Source organism: Scomber japonicus, chromosome 13 (genome assembly GCF_027409825.1).
Source record: "Scomber japonicus isolate fScoJap1 chromosome 13, fScoJap1.pri, whole genome shotgun sequence".
In the NCBI taxonomy this organism is placed as follows: domain Eukaryota; kingdom Metazoa; phylum Chordata; class Actinopteri; order Scombriformes; family Scombridae; genus Scomber; species Scomber japonicus.
In genome coordinates this window covers 24766224-24793426 of record NC_070590.1, presented here as the reverse complement: position 1 = coordinate 24793426, position 27203 = coordinate 24766224, and the positions used below count along the sequence as shown (strand labels likewise).

At 43.7% G+C, this 27203-nt stretch overlaps 1 protein-coding gene across 2 annotated transcripts; it reads left to right on the top strand.

Annotated features, from left to right (window-relative positions):
• Positions 1–27203, top strand: zzef1 (zinc finger, ZZ-type with EF hand domain 1). Of its 2 annotated transcripts, none has more exons than XM_053331548.1 (54): positions 1–528; positions 1188–1332; positions 1459–1653; positions 1837–2020; positions 2140–2339; positions 3053–3263; positions 3367–3483; positions 4695–4873; positions 5091–5189; positions 5288–5379; positions 5486–5631; positions 5953–6058; positions 6356–6574; positions 6864–6958; positions 7103–7335; positions 7449–7582; positions 7678–7748; positions 7840–7954; positions 8732–8897; positions 9160–9281; positions 9374–9496; positions 9668–9837; positions 9924–10005; positions 10102–10303; positions 10396–10529; positions 10650–10890; positions 11030–11109; positions 11207–11297; positions 11388–11874; positions 11977–12141; positions 12371–12490; positions 12616–12777; positions 12980–13112; positions 13918–14056; positions 14178–14343; positions 14447–14709; positions 14903–15075; positions 15242–15437; positions 15555–15715; positions 15836–16116; positions 16364–16538; positions 16658–16790; positions 16880–17106; positions 17457–17762; positions 17843–17943; positions 18066–18201; positions 18432–18791; positions 18952–19095; positions 19277–19445; positions 19590–19688; positions 19854–20019; positions 20893–21043; positions 23388–23459; positions 26066–27203. In XM_053331548.1, the coding sequence occupies exons 1-54, from the start codon at positions 115–117 to the stop codon at positions 26144–26146; spliced, it is 9132 nt and encodes a 3043-aa protein (XP_053187523.1). In that variant the 5' UTR covers positions 1–114; the 3' UTR covers positions 26147–27203. The 2 variants fall into 2 exon arrangements, with proteins under 2 accessions (XP_053187523.1, XP_053187522.1); XM_053331547.1 differs by having other exon boundaries at positions 17454–17762.

The window sequence follows — 27203 nt, the reverse complement described above, 5'->3', positions numbered from 1 at the left end:
AGCTCTAGCTGTAGGTTAGAGAGGTCTGTGTACAGACCGGTACTACCGTTTCAAAACTGAATCCCTGCAGGCCGCAGAGACTGTGTGGAGAAGCCTGAGGTTGGTGAAACAAACATGGGGAACGCAGAGAGTGGCTGCGGTGGAGCCAGCGGCGACGAGGAGGACGTAGAAACGGAGAGCCCCGGCTTCGCGGAAGACAGTCCGGCCTCTGCGGCCACAGGCGTCGGTGTCGGAGGCGGTGGAGGCTCCGGGTCTGGCAGAAGCGGAAGAGGATCGAATAGCCTGCCGGTACACACCGGTGGACCACCCAGCCCCGGCGTCCTCTTAGAACAAGTGAAACTAAGAGAAGCAGCGGCTCGTATTAGCGACTCGGGGGTCGCCATTCAGGAGTCTGTCCTGGCCGGGAATGAGGGAGTTCTGGTCCGGTGGCTGGAGGACCGGTTAAACCGAGGAGAAGAGTCTGTCAATGTGGAACAGTTTTGTGAAATGTTGGAGAGCAGAGATGCGCCTAGAGATGAGTGTGAAGAGGTATAAAATGTGAAAGTTAGGAAAAAAATCAATCCTACAAGTGTTTAAATGTCTATCCTTGTCATGTTTGTCACAGGCAGGATAGTTTATAACTGTTATCTTGATTTATGATGACTGATTAGTGATATCATGAGAGGAACAGGCGTGATATCATGTAATCTGTTTGTTATTCCTAGTGATGTACAGTGAATCAGTCAATGACAGATTTGCATTTGAGCATTATTGTCCTTAGAGTTTCACTTTTGGCCTCTTGTGGCAAAAACATGCTCCTTTTGTTGTCTGTTGGCTGACATTTGTTGTTTAACCAAAGGTCGCAGATGAATGGGTTAACCAATGAATGTGCACTTTAGTCTGCATCTGGCTTTGTGTGGGTCGACATGGAATGCCACAGCTACGCTTTAGATACCACACATAACATTAGTTTATTAAAAATCTAGCCCACAAGAGCAGCAAGACTTTGACCTATCAGCTGCCCTTTCGGAAGTTGTTAAAAGGACATATATAGTATAACTTAATAATAAGCACTAGAGGGAGACAATATTTTGCCTTTTTAAATGAAGAATGGCAACTGTTGCCCCATTTGTGTAAATGTTTGTAATGGTGTGCAGGCCAGGGCCCATAAAATGTCACAATGTGTACTGTCTTTGTCCCCATGTCAGGCCTTTGGACAGTTTGATGCAGAGGGGGACGGAGTGGTGGATGTAGAGAGCATGCTCGTCGCTCTGAAGAACTCCAATGGAGCTAATCTACAGGGAGAGCTGAGTCATGTGATAAGACAGCTACAGGCGTGCTCCTTAACCCCAGGTATGAGATGTGTTTTCTGTACAGGAATGAACAAGGGTAACCTTAATTGAATAGGTATTGTCAACAGGTGTCAGATGAGTTTACCCTTAATATCAATATTGCACTTTGCTCTTATTGTTTCCACAGGTTTTGTTGACATATTCTCCAAGACCAAAGACCGGTTAGGGGCGCATGCCTCTAAGATCCTCAAATACTTACACAGGAATCGTATTCCCAGCAGTGCCATCCCTTTCCCTATTTTAGAGGGCTACAACAGTATCTGCACCATGAGGTCCAGCGTGGTCCAGGACTTTTTGGAATTCCTCCTGCAGAAGGAGAAAGGTGAGCACCACAGCTTCAGATGTGGAGACTAAGTGATTTGAACCGTAAACTTCTGAATGTTCTTCATTAGATTTTAAGCGCACAGGCAAAAACTGAACAATGAAGACATACTAAGCAGAATCTGTCTCCCACTGTCACACAACCTTCAGACAGTTGCCCTAACTTTGCATTTTTACCTGTCAGATTTAGATATCCAGTACAGAGCCGAGCTGGACCGCGATCCAGAGGTGGACAAGGTTAAGGTGGTCACCCAGTGCTACAGCACAATAGAAGCTTCATCCAATGTTGCCGATATTTACAAGATGACAAACGGTGAAACTGCATCTTTCTGGCAGTCGGACGGCAGTGCACGCTCACACTGGATAAGGCAAGGGCATCTCCTCCAGAATATGTGACTCAAGGCTTTGCAACTGATTGTCATGTATGCCTGATACTTGCGTATATGATCAATTTTAAGGTGGAACCATGTCTCTTTTCTGTTTCCAGATTAAAAATGAAGCCAGACGTGGTTTTGAGACGTCTAGCCATCGCTGTGGCGTCCAATGACCACAGCTACATGCCTCAACTGGTCTCGGTTGCCGTGGGGAAAAACCGACGTTCCCTGCAGGAGATCAGAGATATCCGTATCCCCAGCAATGTCACAGGCTACGTAGCACTCCTGGAGAATGCCAACATCACACACCCCTGTGAGTCACCATCTGTCAGTCTGTCTGATTAGTTGAGCATCCATTTATCCTTAAGCATCACTGTAGAGTTCATAGATGTTTGACTTTCACTGTTGGATTCACATGCAAGCTGTCAGGAGCGGAGGAATAAATCCAGCTAGCATCCAGGGATTCAATCCAAGAACTGGTGTGTGGGTTGTTGTTGCTGACAGGGTTTAAACCTTGTTTTTCCGTCTTCTGCCTCAGGTCTTAAAGGACCATCTGCTTAGCCAATTGGCCACACAGCCACCTAATCAGAAGTTATATAACCACTCAGAAGCTGGGCTACACCTCACAAGCTCTGTTTATTCTCAGCGTTATATCAGTGAGAGTGACATCAAGTGAGAATCCACTGAGGCAAGCAAGAACAGACAGCCAAATATTAGCAGAGGTTTAGATGATGGTGACAGATTCAGCACTGTATTATGGTTTGTATCTCTAACTACAGGCTGCATCAGTCATAGGCTTGTATTATTTTTAAATGATAATGTGCTTTGTGACTGAATGATTCTTCTAGATCTCAATGAGCGTAGTGAAATCCATCATCCACCTTCTAATGACTAAAAGTAAAACTTGTTTTGTTGGTGGCTCTGTTAATCAACATCAATTGTTACGTAATTCTCGGAGGGCTGTGGCATTTTTTGCATGTATTCCATCACTCTGCTAACGACATTACCTCGTCTCCAAACCCCCAGACATCCAAATCAACATCAAGCGGTGCCTGAGCGATGGATGTGACACACGGATTCACGGCTTAAAGACGCTGGGCTATCAGATTACCAAGAGTAAAGAGGTGTCTGTTTCGGATGCTTCGGCCATCTGGTACCTGTCTCTCCTCACCTCCTTGGTCACCGCCTCCATGGAGACCAACCCTGCACTGGCTCACACTGTCCTTCAGAGCACACAGTAAGATACGCTACTACTATCATATGTCTCAGTACTAATAACATTGAGTCAGTTATGCTCGGGTTCTGAGAGGTGCTTTTTTTGTGTGTTGCTCTCCTTCTAGAAAAGCCTTACGTCACATGCCACCGTTGTCCCTAACGCCGTCATCCACAGAGTTCCCCAAGTTCTTCTCTTTGAATATCCTGGAGGAGGTGGATGGATTTCTTCTCAGGATAGCAGAGTAAGGACCTGCCGGGATTACATCAGCACGCTCGCCCGTCACTGCCACACTGAGCTCATAATGCTGACATCATCACAATGAAAACAGGCTAAAATCAAAGTATTGATTCAGTGCGGTGATGCCACACTAATTCCATTCCATTTGATGTATTGTATTTCCTTCAGTCGTAGTCAGGACATTTAAACAGCAGCAACAACCCGACTGAAATAACCCTATCAAACAATTCATCCTCAAAACTATTACTGTAGATGTTTATTTTATGCATTCAGCATTGTCAGAGATACAGTACTGTGCAAAGGTTTGAGGCTCTAAAAGTAACCCTCTTCATGTAACCCCAGACTGACTCTATGATGTTGAGTTCGGGGCTCTGTGGGGGTCATACCATCAGTTGCAGGACCCCTTGTTCTTGTAGCTGAAGATAGTTCAGTTCAAGATAGTTTGGGGTCATTGTGATGCTGCAGAATACATTTGGTACCGGTCAGATGCCTCCCTGATGGCATTGCATTATGCATCGAAACATCTAAAGTGCCTAAAACTTTTGAACGGTATTGTACATTCTGTCCTGTATTTATCCAGAAGAAAATACATTTGTCTAGTGAGGCTTTAAGCGTTACTTTGTTAGATTTCAAACAACCACATTATTGTACCAAAAATAGCAACAAACTGTATTTAGCAGTAACACCAGAATTGGCTGTGGGTTTGTTAGAGTCAGACAATGTATGCCATATTTTCCTCCTACTGCTAGAAACAGGAAAATATGGCGAATTATGACAATATTAAATTGGATATTGGAATTAATCTGCGATAACCCAGTTTTGAATTGCGATGTTCCTGCAGGAAAACTTATAGTCTGAGATGTATCTTTTCCCTATGTTTTTAATTTTCTTATATTGGAGAACTGAAAGAGAAAAACCAAATGCTAAATTAGTACATGCTAGTTCTGAAGCTCAGGCAGTGTGAACTATTTCAGGATAATAACTCTGGGTCACATTCAACAAGTTAATATGCTCTGTATCGATTGCACTTTTAAAACCAAGTCTAGTCACAAATATATTCTTACAGTTCATTCATTCTTTATGTCTGGAGGACAGCTTTAAGATATGGAATTATATTAGAAAACTATGACCATATATGAAAAAGAAAAAGCAATAACACTCTTTTGCTAAAACACCTCAAAACTAACTTGTGTTTGTGTTTTTGTTTCTGTGTAGCTGCTGTGTGAGCCCTGACGCAGAGCTGACCCTCCTGGCCTTCGCTCTGGCCAGAGGCAGTGTATCAAAAGTGCTCCAAGCCCTGTCCTGCATCAGTGACCATTTAGAGGCCGAATACAAGGCCTCCCCCCTCATCACCTCTATGGCCTCAGTTAGACTACGACTACTCTATCGCAATGGTAATGTGACCAACCCTCCTTTAAAATTTGTCCTAGGAGAGAAAGAGCTTAGCCTTACAGAGAGAGATTTTATTTGAGGTGATAAATTTGTTACAAAGCTGCTGTGCAGTGTGGTGATTTTTGCCACCCAGTATAAGAATGTGATTATAGCCCGCATGGCAAATGATGAAATAGTGGTGTCATAGAACATGTCATAATTATTTACGTCTCATTACAGGGAAGTCCCTCCAGCTGCACTTACAGGCCTGTGATGTAAAGAGTAAAGAGGAGAAATCAGGACCAGAAAACATGCTCACAGAATCTTCCACCGGAGACGGTACAATCCTCACTCAACAAGAAAATAACAATGCAGCTTTAGCTTAAAAGTATGAAAATGCCCTCGAGCGTAACAGGATGTTTTTTGTGCCTCCGAAGGTTTCCTCACTGAAAGCGGCAGGAAGAAAGCCAGCGTGATCCTGTCCACAGAAGACCAGAGCAACTTCCAGGTCACTCAGATGAAGATCAAAGTGAGGCTCCATTTGATTTCACCATTTTTTACCGACAATGCTGATATCAGTGCCAGAGATAGATCATTACTGTATGTAACCCTTATTTGCTGTTTTGTGTGATAAGGTGCGAAAAGGAGCCATAGGAGCAAAATGCGGCTTGGTGTTCGCGTACAAGGAGGAAGACCCTTTCGATGCAGAGAAACATTTCAAAAGGTTCAAAAAGTATGACGCCTGGGACCACAAGGACTACAAAGAATTTGTACAAGACAAGTAAGTGGTCATCTGAGATGTATTACTCCTGATATTTTAATTTCAAAATGCACTTGTGCTCATGATCTTGATAAACAAGTCGGTGAGACCTTAATAACAGATGACAGCTATGATAAAAGTACTGGTGTTGAAGTGTGCATGTGGCTAAATGTAGTACAGGGTAATGTCGCACCCCAATTAAGCATGCACTCTAATAAGACAACACCGGACAGTAGTATAGTTAGTTTTTCTGTGTTATGGATACCCCTCAGCAGTGTGGGGGTCTGCCTCAGTACTTTATGTAAAATGGCTGTCACACCATGCCTGTCACCTGACCCGCAGTGTGAGGATTCCAGCACAGTCCGAGGATGAGCCGATTGGTTGGTTCGAGCTAGAGGATGACTGGAATGATGTGGAGATCAAGCTGCAACAGTGTCGCGTTGCAAAGGTACACACTGCATCCACTTGAAACAAAAAAACACTTTTTCTCCCTTCTTTATTCTCTTTATTCATTCGAACCTCATTCTTTAACTTTGGTGTTTTGTATCTCATCTAATGACTCAATATTACTGTGCTGTGTTACCTAAATTATGCTTTCATGCCACCAGACATTTTGCTACTTAATATTAAGGGCTTCTGCCAAAAAAAAAACAGAAAGAAAAAAAACTACGGCTTCATACTAAATAGCTAAAGGACATTAACAAGTCGGCATAACTTTTCTTCCTGTGTGTCCTTGTCTTCCCAGTTCCTGATGGTGAAATTCCTGTGCACCAGGCAGGACTCTGCTGAACGCCTTGGGGTGCAGTCCCTCAGCTTCAGCGGCTACCTGTGCCCTGGGGCAGAGAGGCTGGGAGACCTGGATGATCTCAGTCCAGAGGGAGAGAGCTACGACCGTGATGCTGTCACCGGCCTTTGTCTACTAAACAAGACACTTTTCTTCATCCAACAGCTCACACGTGACATGGTAGCCAATCATTGAAATGTCTTTTATATGTATATACATACATACATACATACATACATACATACACACATATATATATACACATATATATATATATATATATAGTATATAAAATAATACTAATGTATATGAAGTATACATCAATATGATTGTCTCAATTCTATACATTGCATTATTCAGTATATTATTATTCAGTATATTGTGTGTCAGCATGCAACATAACATTGGTTGTACTGTTTTAGTTTTGTTGAAGAATGTCTTTGAGATTTTCCTCTTTGCATTTCTGCAGGACGCCTCTCACTTCAAGCAGAAGTTTCTTCTTGACTTCAGTGGTGGTCTCAACTTGAACCTCTTCTGGAACTTTTACAGTAAACTCCGGACAATGTGAGTACTTTTTTTGTATGCATACACTCACTGCAGCCATTACTACAGCAATATTTACCATTTTGGCACGATCAGGCTCAGTGATCTGGGAGAGGTACACATCCAGACATATGAAAGTCTCACCTGTAATTGTCTGTGTCTCAGTGAGGGAGAGGACGTGTTGAAGAGCAGAGTTCTTCTGCTCCAGTTGATGCAGAACTGTTTCCCCATGCTGCCCAACCCACTGGAGACAGGCGGGGCAGAAGAGAGTAAAGGGCCAAATGAAGGAGCAGAAGCAGCAGCAGCAGCAGCAGCTTGCCCTTCCACCTCCAGCAGTGCAGAGCCTGTGAATGAGTCTGTTCGAGCCGTCTGGGAACTCTACACTCACCTGTGTCATGGTAAAAGCCATTCAGCTTTTCATAGAGACTTCTTGGACAGTTCTTGGTTGATTTGTAACATTTTTTGTGTGAAAATCTATGTAGTGACAGTATCAGTGATGCTTGTGTTTCAGTTGTGGATGGTCCAGAGGGTGAGACATCAGTGGAAAAAGCTTTGCGCAAGGAAGCAGTCAAGGCCATTCTCAATGGAGCAGCTGTTTTCTTCCCTGATAAACACATCAGACGGGACAAGCTCTTCAACATGATGGTGAGTGCATTGATATTTTAGTTTCAGTTTTCATTTTATTTTTAATTTCAGTTTCAGTTAATGTTAATATTAATTTTAATTGTTATCTTTTACAGAAAAACATTACAGAAGAGGATCAGCCAGAGTCAGTGAAAGTGACATTTGAATCACTTTGTAACTACTTCAGGTAAGCACACTGTAGATATACAAACACATCATCATATCCTCTTGTATATGTGGAACACAATGGATTAGCAGCAGCTGTTTTCTCCATGCAGTGATCAGGACCCAAGTGGCCTTCTCCTGCTCCCACCTAAAGGAGCTCCCTCAGACTTTGACATCAGCCCTATACTGTCAGTGATGGAGATACTGCTGTTGGTGGCAACAAGAGAAGTGAGACTACACACACACGCACACACACACGCACGCACACACACACACACACACACACACACTCTTAGGTCACTTCTGGGGACATTACATAGGCCTACATTCATTTCTTGGACACTTGCCCTAACCTTAACCTTGACCTAACCCTAACCTTAAAGGTGCAATGAATGACATTGAGTCTCACTGATTTGCTATGTAGAGACATAGTGAAGTAATGGTGATCAGAGCAGAGGATTAAGCCACACTACGTGTGTGTGTGTGTGTGTGTGTGTGTGTGTGTGTGTGTGTGTGTGTGTGTGTGTGTGTGTGTGTGTGTGTGTGTGTGTGTGTGTGTGTGTGTGTGTGTGTGTGTGTGTGTGTGTGTGTGTGTGTGGTTATCTGAGCTTCTCTGTTCTTTGTTGTGGTAGCCGCATCGACTGCGTGTGCATATTAGTGCATGTGAGTCCCACTGTGTTCTCCACATCCGTTTTCAAGATGTCACAAACTTTCTCAAATTACAGCTTAACACTACACTAAAATATGTTTCTGAAAAATTTGATGTGAGAAATACACAATGCACTGAGTAAATGTCACACACGTTTGTTTTGGTGTGACATCTAGTGGCTGAATGTGTATTGCAACTTTAACCACTGACCCAAAAATCTGCCTTTTCCCAATTGGGTACATGGCTTTTGTCCCTAGTAGGAGCTGTGCTCAATCAACTGGTCTTGAGTCAAAGTTCAAATCAAGTGAAATCACATGTTTCTGTCTACTAATATTCAACTCTCTGCCATTTGTCAGTGTGAGGTTATGATGGTGGATGAGAGTGGTGGAGCCAGCAGGACGGTGTTGCTGTCCTTGTTCTGGGCTCTGCAGGGCAGCCTGCTCTCCTGGTGCTACCTGCAGCTCAAAGGGGGAGCCTCCACCCCCATTGCCATGGACCTGGCCAGAGACATCCTCTTAAAATGTGAGACATTGTGACAATATTACATTGCTGACACTTCCTACAGCTTCTTTTATAAAAGGCTGATTCTGTGTTTTCAGGAGAGCACATAGTGTAATGCTGATCACTGAAGTTTTGGAGTCCAAAAGATCAAAGAATGTGTGAATTACATTTTGTTATGTAATAATTCAGTGTACATAAGACCAGCATTCAACTTCAATAAGTGGACAAGAGGGTATGCTTTCAGAATGTCTAAATGACTTATGTCACCCTTCTCTTTTAACAGATGTGGATCAGTTCTTGGGAAGGGTCAAGACTATACTTGGTTCCCTGCTGGAGAGGTACACGGGTGCTGAAATTACTAACAAACTAGGCAGCTCAATCCTCGCCACGGTCTTCAGACAACTGGTAATTAAATCTTATTTTGTGATGTTTGAGTCACCTGCTTGTCCAGTTATAGAGTTGAACATGCTGAATGAATGTAATGATTGTTCTGGCAGATGGTTTTCCTCCTGGAGCTGTGCTCTTTGGACATCCCTCACAGTCTGCTGCTGAGGAGCTTCTCTTCTCTGGTCGAGCTACTCAAAAGCCTAGCCAGTGACACTGGAGACATCTTTTCCAAGGTCGGTTTACTCTCTGGCTTTGTTGTGTGTTATAGTGCTCTAAGATTTATGCAGCCTCCCATCCCACTGTATGACGATGAATGGAAAAATGAAAAGGCAGACCAGTATTTTTGGACGTGTAGGGCTTTGAATTACCGCAACACTACTAATTGCATACCATGCCTCTGTCAGGTGGATCAAGAGAGCTGGCAACAACCCCAGCAGCCTGTGGTGCTGAGGACCTGGAACATGGAGTCCCCTCACAACTATGAGAATAGCCGCCACGAGACCAGCATCTTTGCCTGTCCTGGTGCTACCTCCTTTGAGGTGGAATTTGACGAACGCTGCGAGACAGAAAAGAGGTGACTAATGTAAAATATGCTGTTGTTTTTTGAAATCCCCAGAGAGAATTTTAATCACCCTTCTTCTATGCTTTTGATATTCATAGATACGACTACCTAGAATTCACAGATTCTAGAGGTGGAAAGGTCCGCTATGACATGAAAGTTGGAACTGAGAAGTGGCCAAAGGTAGGAAAAGGGAAACCATTGTATTTCCACATATTAATCACTGGTGCTTCTTATTACCTTCTTATAACATGTCTGTTTCTTTTTGCTTCATTTTAGAAAGTAACATTTGACGCGGGCCCTCAGCTCCAGTTCCTGTTCCACTCTGATAGCAGTAATAACGAGTGGGGTTATAAATTCACTGTGACAGCCCTGGGTCTGCCAGACATCACCATTTCATGGATGTCAGATCTGCAGCTGCTGGTAGCTCGCCTCATGGGTCGTCTTGCCTCTAGAACCCTGGCACTAAAATCCCCTCATGGTGAGACAGTTCACTGCAGATTTACAATTTTAAGCATTTCTCATGTATGATTTATTGAATGTTGATAATTTTGGGTTGCTGTCTCATTCCAGAGATCCGCACTTTAAAAGAGCTTCCACCAGGGAATATGTCCCATGTTCAGTCTTCGCCTCTATGGAAACCCATCCTGCGACATGGGTTGTGTGAAACCAGAGATGTGGATCGGACAAAACCAGCAACAGTACCGGTATGGACTTAATCCAGTCATGTACAAGTCACAGTCTGAGGCTCACGTTATCTCATAGCTTAATAATGACCTCAGCCACCAGATAGAGCTCTAACACTGTATGGTTTTTCTGTGTGATAGACAAATTCATGGACTCTTGATGACTTAAAGAGCTTCCTGGAGGACTTTGCCCGTTGGAACCCTTCACAGGAACCAACAGACAGTGCAACAGAGCTGATGAGGACCTTCATGCAGTCCTGTAGGAAACAGACTATGAGGAATGAGATAGCCGCTGGGTCAAAGGCAGACCAAGCTGTGAATGCCATCTGGGCAGCGATGGTATATCATACACCAGCCCTCAACCACGCCTTGAAGACCTATGGTAACCCTTGGCTATTATCAGTGGTCACAGAGCAAACGCTGCTCTATTTATTCAGTTTCTTGCTTTATTTCATGTCCATTTTGCATGGTGTGTTGACTTTGTGGATTTCTCTCCTCCTGTTTTGTCTCTGCATGAGTAGTTAATCAGGATTGCAAGTCCTGTCTCAGTGAAGATTTTGTGCAGGTGTACTCACTGGCAGACAGCATCAGAACGTGGATGGTGAGTATTACTGACAGGATTTATATCTGTTGAATATCTGCTGCTGAATTTATAAATGGACATGCTACTGAACTGATGGGGTCTTTCTTTTTGTCAGTTGGAGATGAAGCAGAGATACTTAGTTGGCAAAATGACTGTTTCTGATGAGAAGGAAGGAGGTTCTGATGAGGTTACTATGGAGACACTAGGTGAGGACTCCAGCTAATTTAATACCAAATCTCTCTATATTATTTTCATGATATTCTTTTGATGCCTTATGATCTTTTCTTTCTCTTTAGCTGAAATGTGCATTGAGAAGAGCCTCTTGCTGTTCAGATTTTCCCCTTGTGGAATACCATGCCAGGACAATGACTCTGCCAAAGCTGCAGAAGGCAGCAATGTTCCACTCCTCCGCTCAAGTTCCATCTCAGAAGGGGACTTCCAGGCCAGTCCTTCACCTGGACCTCAGACTTCTGGGGCTGATGAGGGCAGTGAGGCCAAGGCAGCACAGAGCCAGCCCCCCAGTGCTCAAGTCCAAAACTCATCTACCTGTGGGCACAACAGGCGAGGTAACAGAGGGTCCACAGAGAGTCTCTCATCCCAGCCGGGGGAGCCAGCCTCTCCCTCCACCTTCCCTCGTAAAGCTCCGTTCAGCAGAGCACGCCTACGCCTCCTTTCCTGCCGCTCTACAGAAGAGCCTCGCATGACCCCTTCTGTCAAGGATCGCTACCCAATACTGAAACACATCATAAACTTTATACGAGACCAGGCTCTCACAACAGCAAGGTGACTGACCTGCAAACTCTATTTGTTGATGCAGAATAAGATTTGTGTATTTGTGTAGTTCATACCACACAGGGTTATGTAATCAGATTCTTCTTCCTGTAGCATTTTGCAGACCTTGTCGCTGAACAAAGCCCAGGCTGTGAGTGTGTGCAAGGTCCTGGAGGTGGTTCAACAGTGTTTACATTCCCTGGGAAAGCCACACCTCTTCCAAGCCCCCTGCATCCTATTCCTACAGGAGCTGTTAGCATGCCAGAAAGACTTCACCAGGTACATCAATAGCAAATGTTTCCATTTAATCAGCTCCACATTTGTGTTTCTTTAGAGGTTATTGTTAATATTCACCAATACAGTTTGATATGTGATTTGAATATCAGCTCAAATTTGAGAAGCACAAGTTTAGTTTCCATTTCTGCAAGTGTGAACATGCTGATATATAACTGTGCAGTAGCATTTCACTCAAGATTTTCTTTCTTCTTTGCTTTGTCTTTTTTTTCAGTTATTTCTCTCAGTTGTCAGATAGCGGGCAGAAACTAGGAGAAGAAGTGAGACACTCCTATCATCAGCTGGTGCTCATGCTGGTCGAGGCTGTTCAAGGATTTAACAGCCTCAACGAGAAGTAAGCTCATAATCCACCGACTAGATTCTCTGAAATTTTAAAGTGATTGCAGTACTGATTAGTGTAAATGTGGTATGCAGTGTGTATGCAGTGGTGCAAACTGACCCTCATCCCTTTTTCATCAGGGCCCTGCTACCAGCCCTGTCTTGTGTGCAGACATGCTTGTTGCACCTGCTGGACATGAGCTGGGAGGTGCACGACCTTCCTCTCTTCCTGAACATCAAACTTCCTGACCTCCTGCTCAACATGTCCCAGGAGAACATTAGTGTTCATGACATTGCCATCAGGTAATATCACACCATATCAAAAAGTCTTTTAGTTTTGCAGATAGGCTTTTCTTATTGATAATGATTGGGGATGCTAGCAAAGGACACAACTTTCATTTTTTTTCTTCTTTACACTTCATGAGTCCATTTAAAATCCCTCTCTGTGTCCCAGCTGCTGAAATTGCTTATAGATTGTTTTTCTGTGGTTTAAATTGATTTTCAGTCAATGGACAGAGGAAGATGAAATTGCAGACTACAAGAAGAACCAGGAGTGGATGGATGAGTGTATGGATGGGATGTTTGAGAAGTGGTACGACAAAATCGAAGAAGAGGACTCCGTGGAGGACAGAAGAAAGGTATATCACAGCGTATAAAAGACAAAGTAATCATTAGAAAACAAGGGAAATTGTCTGGGGAAAAATGCTTTCAGTCAGTGTTTAACCTGGCCCCAAGTACCTCTCTGGTTGCTCTCTATTTTCTTCCCAGTACAATCCAAGAATACAGCACATATAGTCATTCAGTGAAGAGATATGTTTAACATTTGTAGTCATGGTTGTGAAAATCACATGAAAGTGTCACATTCTTATATTTTAAAGGGAAAGTCTACAGTTTGCACATGCATTGAAGAGTACTACTGCATAACATGTGAGGAGAGAAGTTGTAGAAACCTTTTCTTGGTTACAGAGAGAGTTTGGAATCTGATAAATTACCTCAAGGGATTGAAGACAGGTTTGAATTAATGAAAAAAATGTGGGAGAGTTGATGACTTGAGGTTACCAGATCGATGTAGCCTGCTCCTTATCTCTGCTTGACATTGCATTAGCTGCCACTAGCATAACCTGAATTTCTGGCTGAACTGCCAGACTGGACAAGTATTGTGAGGTACCAGGTTTTTGATGAGGAAGAAGACTGAAATTAAAAAGACAAGCTCACACAAACACATACACAAAATAATGGTTAATACGGCAGTGGATACTATATTATCCCTGTGTATTTCCTGTGAGAATATGACCCAATTAAAAAATACACATGATGTAAGTTTAGTGAGCTGTAGAGACCAGATGATTGAGTCAGGATCTTTGCTAGGTTTGCTAAGCGGAGTTGTGAATGTTATATTTTCATTTTATCAGTTGATGTAAATACTGTACTTTATATCCACAGATGCACATGTTCATTGCGCGCTATTGTGACCTTCTCAATGTTGTGATATCCTGTGACGGTTGTGAGAGGATGGCACCTTGGCACCGCTACCGATGTCTGCAGTGTATGGATATGGACCTCTGCAAGACCTGTTTCCTCAGTGAGTTCATACACTCTACTATACTATATAAGCAGTTACACAGGGGGAACTGTTTGCCAAGAGTTTAGAGAAACAGGGTAAATTGTATCAATGAAAGTATCGGTTTGTGATTTTTAACAAGGTGGTGCCAAGCCTGAGGGCCATGAGGATGACCATGAGATGGTGAACATGGAGTACGCCTGTGACCATTGCCAGGGGCTCATTGTAGGCAGCAGGATCAACTGCAACGTGTGTGAAGACTTTGACCTGTGCTTCGGTTGTTACAATGCAAAGAAGTATCCAGACAGGTAACACATTTTAAAATTAATACTGTTGCCACACACTTTGTGATTCTAGCAGTTTACCATTGAGTAAAGAACTCAATTATTGTTTAACAAATTCCACCTTTAGCCACCTGCCCACCCATCGGATCACAGTTTTCCCCATGGTGACCATTCGGATCAGTGACCGTCACCGCCTGATCCAACCCTACATCCACAACTACTCCTGGTTGCTTTTTGCTGCTTTGGCCCTCTACACTTCAGAGCTGAACAGTGAGAGGCAGATAGATGGAGAGTCTTTGGACCTCAACATCTTGAGCCAGGCCTTGGCCCTGCAGACGTACTGCTCCCAGCTCATCACTGACTGCTTGCTAAAGGGTCAGACTGGCAAAGGTAAATTCATACCAAAATGTTCAAATGCCAGAGGAGGGATATGTTTCCTCTGTCATTTGATTTTTAACAAACTATGCATCTTATCACCACATTTCAGCATTTTCAAAATAACGCAGGTGTCACATGCTGTCTCAGATTCTGCTAATCTCTATTTGATCATCTTTTGTCCTTTTTTGTGCTGTTCACCACATAGGGCTGCGTTCCTCAGCCTTGCTTGCTCTGCTGTCGTCCAATGAATCAGCCTCTGACAGCGAGATCTGTCCAGTCTCTCCCGAGTCCTCCCAGGAGCTCAGTACGGCCACTGACACCTCCTCTCTGCCTGGCAGCACTGCAGCCATCTGTTCCCCGTCATCTCCCAAAGACAAGGTGAGGAACAGGATTCATGTTGTAAAGTAATATGAAGACTTGAATGGTTGCTGCTGAGGGAGTGCACCATTACAGTGCCAGCATAGTATTTAGTATTTTAGATCAGGGGCTTATACTGTTCATTCTGTCAACCTATCTAATTGTTGTGTCCTCCTCTCACTACTAGACTAAACCATCAGGAAAGGAAAAGAAGGCGAAGGAGGCAGGCTCTCCTCCCTCTGCTCCTGCTGAAATGTTATCACCCCCGAGCACTGTAGAGGGAGAGAAAAGGAAACTGGTAACACAAGACACCTTGGACTCTGCCAGCCTCAGCCAGACACCCTCTGTGTCCAGTGAGGACCCTCTCTCTCCAGTGGTCCGACGTAAGTACTGAGACTACCTCCATCAGGCTGATTACAGTACTGATTTTGGACTAGCACATACTGTAACTGCCTGGATTAAATGTGTGTGTGTGATTGTCTTATTATTACCATTCTCAGCCTCAGAGTCTGGTCCAGGAACAGTCAACTCTCCAACCTCAGACATCAAGGAGACAGATGAGAGGCTGCCTCAGGTTCCTCTCCTGGAGCATGTGTTCTCAGAGTGCTCCAGAGAGAGGATCCTGGGACTTCTAGCTGCTATGTTGCCACCAGCCAAACCAGTATGTGAAACTAAACACCAGTTTTTAAGGATTAAGATGATGTAGTATGTAATATTAAGTAGCCACTTTGTTGACACATATACATTAAAATATACCACTGTTTCTTTCTTGTATCCTCAGGGTGCCACCTTGTCTCTGCCCAGTCTGAACTCCATCCTGCCCCAACTTTTCCGGGCAGTAATCTCCAATGCTGGCTCTCTTAACGAGACCTACCACCTCACCCTGGGACTCTTAGGCCAGCTGCTGCTCAGAATCCCTCCAATGGAGGCCGACACCGCCGTCACAGAGGCCCTGGCTGACAAATATGAGATACTGACACAAGGAGAGGCAGCCACTTCTGACACTCAGGGCTGGAAGACCACTCAGCTGCTCTTCAGCTTGGGGGCAGTCTGTTTAGACAGGTACCAGGAAGATATTGTAGTCTATCTATGGATCCATTTGCCTCATTAACTCCACCATAGTGTAATAAATCATGTACTAATAGATGTAGAGCTGGAGATACTGGTGGTATCTCTTACAGTTGAAATCTTGATTAAAAAGAAAGTTTGTCTTTAGATGTTTGCACATTTGTTTTTGTCCTAACTGCTGAAACATTTAACCTCCATCAGCTGGTATTGTTATTTCATCTTTATTTCCTGTGCTTTGCAGTCGTATTGGTCTGGACTGGGCTTGCACAGTGGCAGATATTTTACACAGTCTCAACGCTTGTCCTGAGTGGAGCACAGTCATCGCTGCCTTCACCGATCATTGCATTCAGCAGCTGCCACAAACTCTGAAACGCACCAACCTCTTCACCCTGCTGGTGCTGGTGGGCTTCCCTGAGGTAAGTAGAAGTGTACCACTGCGTAAGGTTGTGCACAATAAAGGCTCACATCACAGTGTAACCAGAATGTGCTCCCTAACTCTCCAAACCAAGTCATGACTCATGTGTATGCCTGTCAGGTGCTGTGTGTGGGCACCCAGACAGTGTTCATCGACAACGCCAACGAACAGCACAACATGATCCTGCTGAAGCACTTCACAGAGAAGAACCACGCTGCAGTGGTGGATGTTAAGACGCGCAAGAGGAAAACAGGTTAGCGTAGTAATATCACCTGAACAGCATTGCCAGCTTTCAGAATTAAACATAGAATTTAACCCTCTGTGCTTCCCTCCGTTTCACAGTGAAGGACTACCAACTCATCCAGTCTCAGGATTCCACTACAGCCGGCCTTCCAGGGCAATCAGAAGACCAGGGCTCACCAAAGACCCTGCTCAGCCGTTACCTTAGCAATTTTACATCTATCATCAGCCACTTGCTGCAGACAAGCCAAGACAATGGCTCTCCTGATGCCGTAGAGGCTTCTTGGGTTCTGTCCTTGGCCCTTAAAGGTCTCTACAACACACTGAAGGTACCTGTCCTCATCCAGCTATAACACACATATTATTTCACACACCATGAATCAGGTCATCAGCGGTGCTTTGTTGTGTACCATTATGACCTGCAGCGTGCAGGTCTTCAACAAGCAAACAAAACAGCAGCTGATTTTCTTTCTCCTGAAAATGTCTCTTTGGTAGATCCATTGGCTCACTCTTTGGTGAAAATGAAATTCAGCAGTTATTATGATGTATTTCCTGATCACTTCAAAATTTCCGATGTGGACATCAACATCTGGACTTAGGCTAGGAACAACTGGCGTAGCAAATGTAAAATGACTCCAGAGGCAGTTTTCTCAATTAGTGTCATCCTCTTGTGCAGAAGCATGGAGTGGAGCAAGCTCAGGAGGCCATCCAGCAGTCAGGATTGACTCAGCTGCTGGTGAGGAAGTGCAGCAAGGGCACAGGCTTCAGCAAACTATGGTTGCTGCGAGATCTAGAGATTCTCTCCATCATGCTCTACTCCTCCAAGAGAGAGATCCACTCCATGGCCCAGGACCCAGAACGAGACCAAAGAGAGCAGGACAAAGAGCACGACTCAGACCACTCCAGTAGCTGCGCTGACGACACAGATGTCAATAAGCCCGACCCCTTGGAGGGCCTGGACGAAGAGACAAAGATTTGCTTCCAGGTGACAAAGGGTACCGCTCATAATACATGCACCAAAATAAAGTATGATGTATTGATCTAAAGCTAATATTTCAAATGCAGATCACCCACGATGCCTTAAATGCCCCTTTGCCCATCCTGCGAGCCATGTATGAGTTACAGATGAAGAGAACTGATTCCTTCTTCTTGGAGGTGCAGAAGAGGTCAGCATCAATCATTTCTTTTCAATTGACTCCCTTCATATGATCCACTGTGGTAAAAGGTCATATTATACAATCAAATGCCAGCTCTTTGTCATGCATTATGCCTTTTGTGATTTTTCCAGATTTGATGGAGAAGAGATAAAAACAGATGAGACAATCCGTACGCTGGCTCAGAAATGGCAGCCAACCAGGCGGCCGCGTTCTGAGGAGAGGAACACCAAGGCTGTGGACACTGACATGATTGTTGTTTCCTGCGTGGTGAGTTGTTTAAAAACGGCAAATGTTATAATTTTCCAACTACATTAAATAGAGGTATTCTGTCACTGCTTTGATATGCTGTTGCAATGTCAAAAAACACAACTTAAGAATGGCTGTTTGGGATATTACAAACACTAACTATACCAAGGAGAGATAAAATACAATGGAAAGTAATTTGGAGGCGATGTCAATACTCTTGATTTATCCTTGTCATCTCCCTCCTCCCTCAGTCTAAACCCAGTCACTGTGAAAAAGCCACAGAGGAGATCAATGTAGTGGCCCAGAAGCTCATCACCAATTCAGAGACCGACCTGCAGCTCAGCTACGCGAAACAGAGGCGTACCAAAAGCTCGGCTCTGTTGCACAAAGAATTGGACGTGCGCAGCAATCGGGCAGTCCGTCAATACCTGGTGAAGGTCAACCAGGCCATCGCCACGCTGTACGCCCGCCACGTGCTGGCCTCACTGCTGGCCGACTGGCCTGCTGAGGCGGCGCTGAGCGAGGAGGCCCTGGAGCTGAACGGCGCCTCGCACATGGCATACATCCTGGACATGTTAATGCAGCTGGAGGAGAGGCCGCTGTGGGAGAAGGTGGGTATAACGGATGAAGCATGTGGAGTTGTGTTGCCTTGTGTTGCTCTTGGTGAATTAGAGTTTGTCATGCATGGAAAGGAGTCAAAATGTGCTTCCACATATGAAGTATATTAGAGACGTTATTGTGTATTAATGTGATCGTTCCATTACCAATCAGATTCTGCAGAGGGTGCTAAAGGGTTGCAGCCAGAGTATGCTGTGCAGCCTGTCTCTCACTGCTTGCCAGTTCATGGAGGAGCCGGGTATGGCCGTGCAGATCAGAGAGTCCAAACACCCGTATGATAACAACACCAACTTTGAGGTGAGTTAACTGCCCTTTTAGTTGATTTTCATGCATTTATTTCTTTTTTTTTAATCGTCAGCTGCCATAAGTGAAGTCCATTGACTTTTATTAAGATTAAGATTAGGATCGTGTGTGCCATTATGTTTTTGAATTTTCAACTTATTTACTCCCATATGATATGATTTCTTTCTCTCTTAAGGACAAGGTGCACATACCAGGGGCCATCTACCTGTCAGTAAAGTTTGACTCCCGCTGCTACACAGAAGAAGGCTGTGATGAGCTCATCATGTCCAGCAGCAGCGATTTCCTCCAGGATGTCCACAATTTCAGCGGCTCTCCTCAGAAATGGTCTGATTTCGAGATCCCCGGTGAGGAACATTTTTTAAAGTTAATTTAGATAGTTAATTTTCTCCTCCAAGTGTAGGCATCTGTGTGATTTAGAATCATTTGACTGTCAACTAAATTCTATTTCATGATTAATGATATATATCCTGTGTGTGGGTTTCTTTCAGGTGACACCCTGTACTACAGATTTATGTCAGACATGAGCAACACAGAGTGGGGCTACAAGTTCACCATTACAGGAGGGCACAGGGGACGCTTTCAGACAGGTACACACACACTTATTGTATTGTATTGTTTGTGTGAACCCTCTTCATAGTTCCTTGGTTAAGAGTAACTCCAACTGTTTAATAGATTGAAGAATAATCTTTAAAATGAATCCTCAGGTTGGTCAGGTTCTCACCTCCTCTGCACTCTTTCTTGTTTTTCATCAGGTTTCGAGATACTGAAACAAATGTTAGCAGATGACCAAGTGCTCTGTCACCTGCCACTGTCTGACATCTGGGAGTGGCAGGTGGGCGTGGCCTGTCGCCAGACAGGGAACCAGAGACTCAAAGCCATTCACTTGTTGCTCCGCCTCCTGCAGTGTCAATCCCAGACGTAAGAGTTCAGCCTTGCTTACAGAGTTCTATCTATTTCCCTCTGATCATTATCATTGCTATTCAAACTGCTTCTGTCATCAGTGAAATCATTTTAAAGTTCGGTTTCCTAGTACGAGTGATGGTGCCTTACGTGAACTGTCACTGTTGATCAAATCTGATTAAACTATAGACACACAGTCCCGGTGAAGCAGAGTGTTGAACTCTAAATCACACTTAAAGATGTTTATTTTTGTTGATTATTTGTAGTGCGTGTCTAAGGGCCTTTAACTGTGGTTCTATCTTGTCATGTGTAGACATCCAACGTAATGTACACGATCATTCTCACTTGAGTACGCCCGTCAGTACATGTTTTACCTCAGCAGTGTGTTTTGCAGCTCCAGGGTTTGCATAAAAGCTTTCATGTCCAGGTAGTCACCACGGAAGTGAGACACAGGATGCGTTTAGGTATTTGCATGTGTGCAGACCGATTCAGCTGCCGTGAAGTCACAATGACAGCATCGCACAATTTATGAGAAGGTGGTGCTCACGCAGATCGCAAACGCATGATTATGTAATGATGATACTGCACTCATCAATTTAAATAACGTCCTGCAAATATTTCTTTTCTTTTATTTATTTAATCATTTCACGTTTTTCTTACCTGTGGGAGCATTGAGCCATTAATCAAAGTCTGACTTTGTGCTGCAGGATAATTGAACTGTTAATGTTTGCTCTATCACAATCTACACATCCATTTGAACAACAAAGGCTGCCATTGTTTCTGTTTCAGCAACAGCTTTGCGTTGCTTTTCTCAAAATCAAACTCTTTATTGTCCTGTTTTGACATTGTAATCTGTGGGCCTGTCTAACTATTGATTTGTGTGCACTCCAGAGCCTGTGAGCTGACACTGCTGCGACCTCTGTGGCAGCTTTTTATGTCCATGGAAAACAGCCTGAGCCAGGATCCCACCAGTATCACTGTGCTGCTGCCTCTTCACAGAGCACTCACTGAACTCTTCTTCATCGCAGAGGCCCGTGCCATCGTGAGTAATACATACACGCAAGCGCACACACAAGAAAATGTAAACAAAACAAATGTCTGATATAGTACAGACATTGTTGTTAAAGCTGGAGGTGTGGCTTAATGACATTTTAGACATTTATTTAGCAGTGTTGGTGTTTGTGCAGTGATGACAGCATTATTAACTTAAATAGAATAGATGTAACATGGTTGATTGTATAGAAACCATGTTTTGGTCTGCCTTCCTTTGAGACTGCTCATTGTTTTTATTTTTCTTTGATCAAATATTCAGTATGAGGCAATATAAAGGTAATAGGATGAGTAAAATTTACTCAACACTTTATTCTTTGCCTCTGTCTCTCTGTCTTTATCTCATCTCTCTGTGAGATGAGCATGTTTTTCCTCATCCCACCTGTTTTCTGCTGGGCTCGGGGCCAAAGCCCAGCCCTGCCATCTGCCAGAAGCACAGTGCCACACTGGCTCCTGCAGACCGCACGGGAGAGGAAGAGATGCTATCCATTTTGTGATGTGTATGGGCACTCGCTCTCTTTCTTGCTCTCTCTCTCTCTCAATTGTGTTGAATTATTAATTAAGAGAAATCTGAAGGATTATGAGCATGCCGTCAGCCAGGAGTTTCCCCATCTGTAGTCGCGATTAAACAAGACAGTCCAGGCAAACCACAATGCCTTCAGGCCGGCGAGGGGCTGAGGCTGCGGATCTGACAATAAATTACATCAGTCGACTTTTCACTGAGGAAGGATTCATGCTCCCATCTGTGCCCACTGAGTGTTGCTGCGTGTGAGGGAGAATGAAACGCTCAGGTGGAGCAGTACCTCTGAGAAAACATTAGGGGGCAGTAGCAGTACTGAGCCGTTTTGTCTGGGATGCCCTTCATGGACACTCCAGGGTTGCGTTAGCAGTGGTAGGCACACGCTGCAGCACCTCCATAGAGCATGAGCTGTCTTTTAACAACCACGCAGATGTGTTTTCTGCAGTGGTTTATCATCTCCACCTCCTTACCCACAACTTGAGATACGTTTGAGCTGAAGGTCTTAGCAGAAATTAGGAATACATGAATGAAGAAAGGCGTGCACATTCATTCACTTTTCTCATTTACATAAACACAAAATCCTTGGTCAGTTTTTGAAAAGAACACACCTGCTACTGTTTGCAGCAGCTGTCACAGTGAATGGTGTTGGGTGGTTGCACTTGGTTAATGATGTGGTTCAAACTATAACAAAAACATTTAAAAACTTGAATAAACTCCAGTGTGTACTTGATTTAATAAGAGGTTATACACGCAACAACTTTGCTGTTCACCATCTAGATTGGATGTGTTGTATCCACTACATCACATCTTCACATCTGCATTTATCCAGATTTTATTATGAGCCAGCTTCCTAGGAAGAGCTGTACTGAACTCAATATAAAGGGGAAAGGCCATTTAAAACACTGTCAATCTAGAAGCGGACTTAAATATTTGAAAAGTCCTTTGTAAGCTGTGTAAGGGTCAGTGGCACACCATCTGTCACCATTCTCCTAAAAAGTAAGGATTAGTTTAGTAGACTCAAGTTGATGGCTCTCATGTCTTGTTGACATATGGGTTTAACTGCAGTGTTGACATACAGCTCCACGTTGACACGACTGTAAAATCGTGGGAAGCTTATGAGCGACTGGACACACACCATGGATTCTTCAGTGAAGCCTTGAACTAGCATATTTGAAAGGTTAAGTAGCAGGTGCTGATCACATTTCAGCGACAGCCCTCATTCTTCATCCACACACATTGCCAGATCCACTGAGATCCAATGAACTCTCCACCCCAGGAAGTGAAAGTTATATTTAGGAATCAAAACGGCATGTCACGCACTACTGACTGTACAAATCGTCCTAGGATGTTCCCCAGTATAAACAATTGGGGTGCTGCAAAATGGATGGTGGGCCAGGGCTCTGGACTGTGTCTCCAGCGCTGTAAAAAGCTCCATTTGGCCAGTCTCAGCCCATTTAGCCTCTATGTAGTCTTATCTGTGTTCCTCGACTCCATGTGCTTATGTAACCCAAGGTACGTCTCTCCCGTGGGGCTTTAGTGGAAGCGCTCTTCAGTTTGTTTATAATTTTGAATGACTTTTCCAACATTCCACTGTTCAGTTTGATGCGGAGATGGAGACGAAGAGCGGTCAGGGAACCAGGCCTCATTTATAACTGAATGCATCCCTTATGTAACCTCTTCAGCTGTCCGTCTCGGGAAGTTCCCTCTATTCCTGACAGTTATCTGGCCTGTGAAGTTATTCTGTGTAAGCTGCATTTTTGGGGGGAATGCGGGGTAGAAGTTGACCTCATTACCAACCATTTGATGTGTTTTACAGGCACAGGGCATCCTCCAGGAGTACTTACTAGCCATGACCACTGACGAACAGCTCCTCAACCACACTGCCATGGTAAGACCATTACTCCTTTTTACTCCTTTCAGAACAGCCTCTCTCTCTGGTCTCCTTTGAACAATATTCCAACATGAGCACTTGATGTTTGTACTTGTCATTTGCCAACTAACACGAATGATAATAGCAAGAAGTTGTCACTGTTTCCTGAAGTGTAGTGATATTATGCAACCCTCTGTCTTAACCTCACAGTCCAGTTGATTGAAAGGTCTTCAGCCGCTGTGAGTCAGTCTCTTATGCTTGTGCATCATCAAGTCGTTGACACCCAGCAGCTCCCTCAGCACCCCCTTTCCACTTGTTTTTGAATGCGTGTGGGCCACACTCAGGACTAATGTATTTGGTAATTACAGTCCATTAGCATTTGTGGCAGAGCGAGTCCTGTGGACCCCGTAATACAGCAGAGGAGCCAGAAGGGGTGCGGGGGGACAGGTAGGGGGGAGAGTTGAAAAGACATTATAGGTGGTTCTATTGAGCAGTTACCTAAATACCTGTCAGGTTGAAATCAAAAGCATAGGTGACTTGGCAGTAGTCATAACTATTATTCTAACAATGATGCCCAGTGAAAATTGGCCTTGGTTCACTTTCAAAGAGCTGGAAAAACATGTTCCAGAAATGTTCCAATGATTGCATTTTTTTTTGCTAGCAGTCGTCTTGAAGGCTTTACCTCCTCTAACCTGTTATTTTTTTGATGAGTTTATTACAACACAGCACAAACTGCAGGATTCAGAGGATGGTATTCACTCTGCTATTCCCTAGCTTTTATTTTTCCCGTTGTTCACTCAATTAAACCCAGTTAACAGTGTAAGATACCTGTCTGTTTCATATGACATTTGCAAATGAATTGCCCACTAAACCATCCTAGCGTGTTAACAGCCGAATCAGCAAGTGTTGCTGTGTGTTGGCGCATTACCTGCAGCTGTGTTGGAGTTCTCAGATCCAAGGAAATCACCTTGAGTAAAGTAGTTTTTACAGAGATTACAGCATTCACAACAACAAGAGAGAACGTGCATATTTATTTATTCTAAAACCTAAATGTATATACATTTGGTGTGTTTTGCAGCACATTTTTTGAGGAGATAACGAAAAATATTAAAGTACCTCTCATTAGTGCTGCACCTATACATATTTTGATATTAACAATGGATCACAGTGTGTAATGTGAAAGAGGTACCTTGTATAACCTTCCACTTAGCTCTGTGGAGCATTTTAGTGTCTTTTAACTCATTGTTTTGGGTTTCTGGTCTGCAACTTTACTGTTTCAGCTCTCAGTCTCATCAACATTTCTCAGCAGGCAGCTGCTTTCAGCAAACGAGTTCTTATAAACCCATTGCACACACACCATCAGCACCAAGCTGCAAACAAAGTTAAGTTAGCATTTAGCTGGTAAAAACCTGTATCTTTCCCTGAGAAGTGGAATAAGACCAAAAACCTTAATTGACTTCAAATGAATGCTAATGTTGCGCCTTGTCTGCTGGATGTGTTAATAGGCTCCTGTTTGCTTTATGGGGTAATAATGTCAACGTTGTGTTTACAACTTGTTCTGCTGCTCCCCCAAGTAGCCAAAAAACTCATTTAGGCTGCTTTAACATTGCATCCTGAGATTACCAAAATCCTCACCTTGTAAATGATGTAGGTTTGCATAGCTTAACTTAATTAGCTATTTTATTGGTACACCAGCTGTATTTGATGCATTACCTGGGAAACAAATGTCCCTCCAGCAACAAAACTCATGTTAATCAGCCCAGCTAGCCACCATTAAGAACTTTAGGTGATTTACATAACGCTGGTTCTCTTAGTAGCACAAGTGAGCTGCGTACACTCAACAGAAGCCTTTTAGTGCATTATGCCAGCTGATTGGTTGGTCTTAACATGTATTTGATAGGAGGTCACCAATACCCCCCCTATATAAAAGTCTGATATACTGTCCTTCACCATTTAGGACTTAACCCACTCCTTCGTTGCTTCACACCTGCAAGGAGGGTGGTCTTGTTAGACACTCATTCATTCCACTAAACCAGGGTTATGTAAATAAACTACAATTCTCTTTCATAGCATAGTTTCATGTCTCACTATAAGATATACTGACTCCCAGATTACTTTATAAGCCCATTATAGGAAACAACTCTAGCATGTGTAGTCCTCTCCATCAGTCACCCCCACACTCAGTACAGAGTGAGCCTGGGAGGGTGCTGTAACATCTGTACTGTAGAACATAGCAAGATGTCCTGAATGGACACACTCCTGAAAAGTCATGATGATGCCAAACCTGTAGTAGAGTGTGGCTGCAGACTCACTGGAGGTTGTAAGCCTCTACTAGTATAGGCAAGAGAAATAGCCCTCACTATCGATTGGGAAAGCCAGCTGTTTTGACACCAGCTTTGCCTAAGACACAAAAAAGCTGAGGAGATTTTTCTGAAAAGTTGCTGTTCTGCATATATCTGTAGAGCCTCAATTTACCTCTTTAACATCACTCAACATGCAGTGCACAGCCCAGGTTTGTGACATCTCATTTTCTAACTAATATATTCTGCTCCATTCTGTTCTCCCTGTGCCCGTTCTTCTGTATTTCATTCACATACTGACGCACTTTGTTTTTTATTGTGAAGGCTCTGAAGAACATCGCCGCCATCAGCCTGGCTATCAATTACCCCAATAAATCTACTAAGCTACTCAACATGTCCCCGTGAGACATCCATAGAGAGAAAGGAGGGGAGCAGCCTGAAGAAGAAGAAGGAGGAGGGGGGGGGCGACACATCCTGACTCAGCTGGATCACTTTGAAGAAGGAAGGTAGAGGTGAGGGAGAGAAAAAAAAAATCTCCCTAAGCATCCAGTGCTTTCCTTCTAACAGGACACCCCCACCTACCACCACCACCTCCACCCTCCACACCAGTAACTCTCTGCAGTATCCAGACCTGAGCTGTGGAGGGGGACTCAAAGAGCACTTTTCACACTTACTCAAAATCCCTTTTGCCTTAGGTGAATCCAATATATCAGCATGTGCATTCACTGGAACAGGAACAATTGCGGGGTCTGTTTTGTTTTGATTTTTCTTTCTTTTTCTTTCTTTTTTTAAACTTGAGGATAATTTTTTACTTGAAGATGCCATGCTTAAGGACAAAAAGTGTGCCAAATTCACGACTTTCAAGGGGAAGTATTCCTTTTTTTTCTTTTTTTTTTTCTTTTTTCTTGTCCTAAACAACAGCCACTTTGGGTTATGTAGTTGATCACGGTGAAAACAGGTCACCTTGGCGACTCGTATGTCTCAGTAGACATGCAGAGCATCCTAAAAATACTGTCCAGGACAGTGGAGTCTCATTAGTCACCACAGGGAGAAAGTACTGACCTACAAGCTCATTCCTCTCCTTTTCTTTTTCCTTTTTATCTACCCTTCCTTTCTTCCTCCTCAACTTCTCCCCGTCTTCCTTTCTTATTGCCTCTCCAAAAAACAGAAACAAGATGACGGTATTTTTTAGGGTTCTTGTTGAAAGGTTAGGATCAGTGTATCTAAAACTCACATTGCAACTGTGATCGGGCTGAACGGGACAAAGATGATACTCACAATAGCCATAGTCTTTGCATAAGATGAGGATTACCAATACAGCTGAGGGAAAACTGTGATAATATACTGTTGCAATGCATTCCTCCACATCAATCTTACAAATATGTTGTAGTATTTTCACTCCAGACCATTATGATGTCAAATGACATTCATGAAAATGAATAGCAGCAAAAAAAAAAAGAAA

What these genes read in the sequence shown, in the direction of transcription:
- zzef1 (XM_053331547.1), top strand. Translation starts at nt 115, where the DNA reads ATGGGGAACGCAGAGAGTGGCTGCGGTGGAGCCAGCGGCGACGAGGAG. An exon ending in CTAGAGATGAGTGTGAAGAG is followed by an intron (nt 529 to 1,187) that starts GTATAAAATGTG and finishes TCCCCATGTCAG; the next exon opens with GCCTTTGGACAGTTTGATGC. An exon ending in AGAATCTTCCACCGGAGACG is followed by an intron (nt 5,190 to 5,287) that starts GTACAATCCTCA and finishes GTGCCTCCGAAG; the next exon opens with GTTTCCTCACTGAAAGCGGC.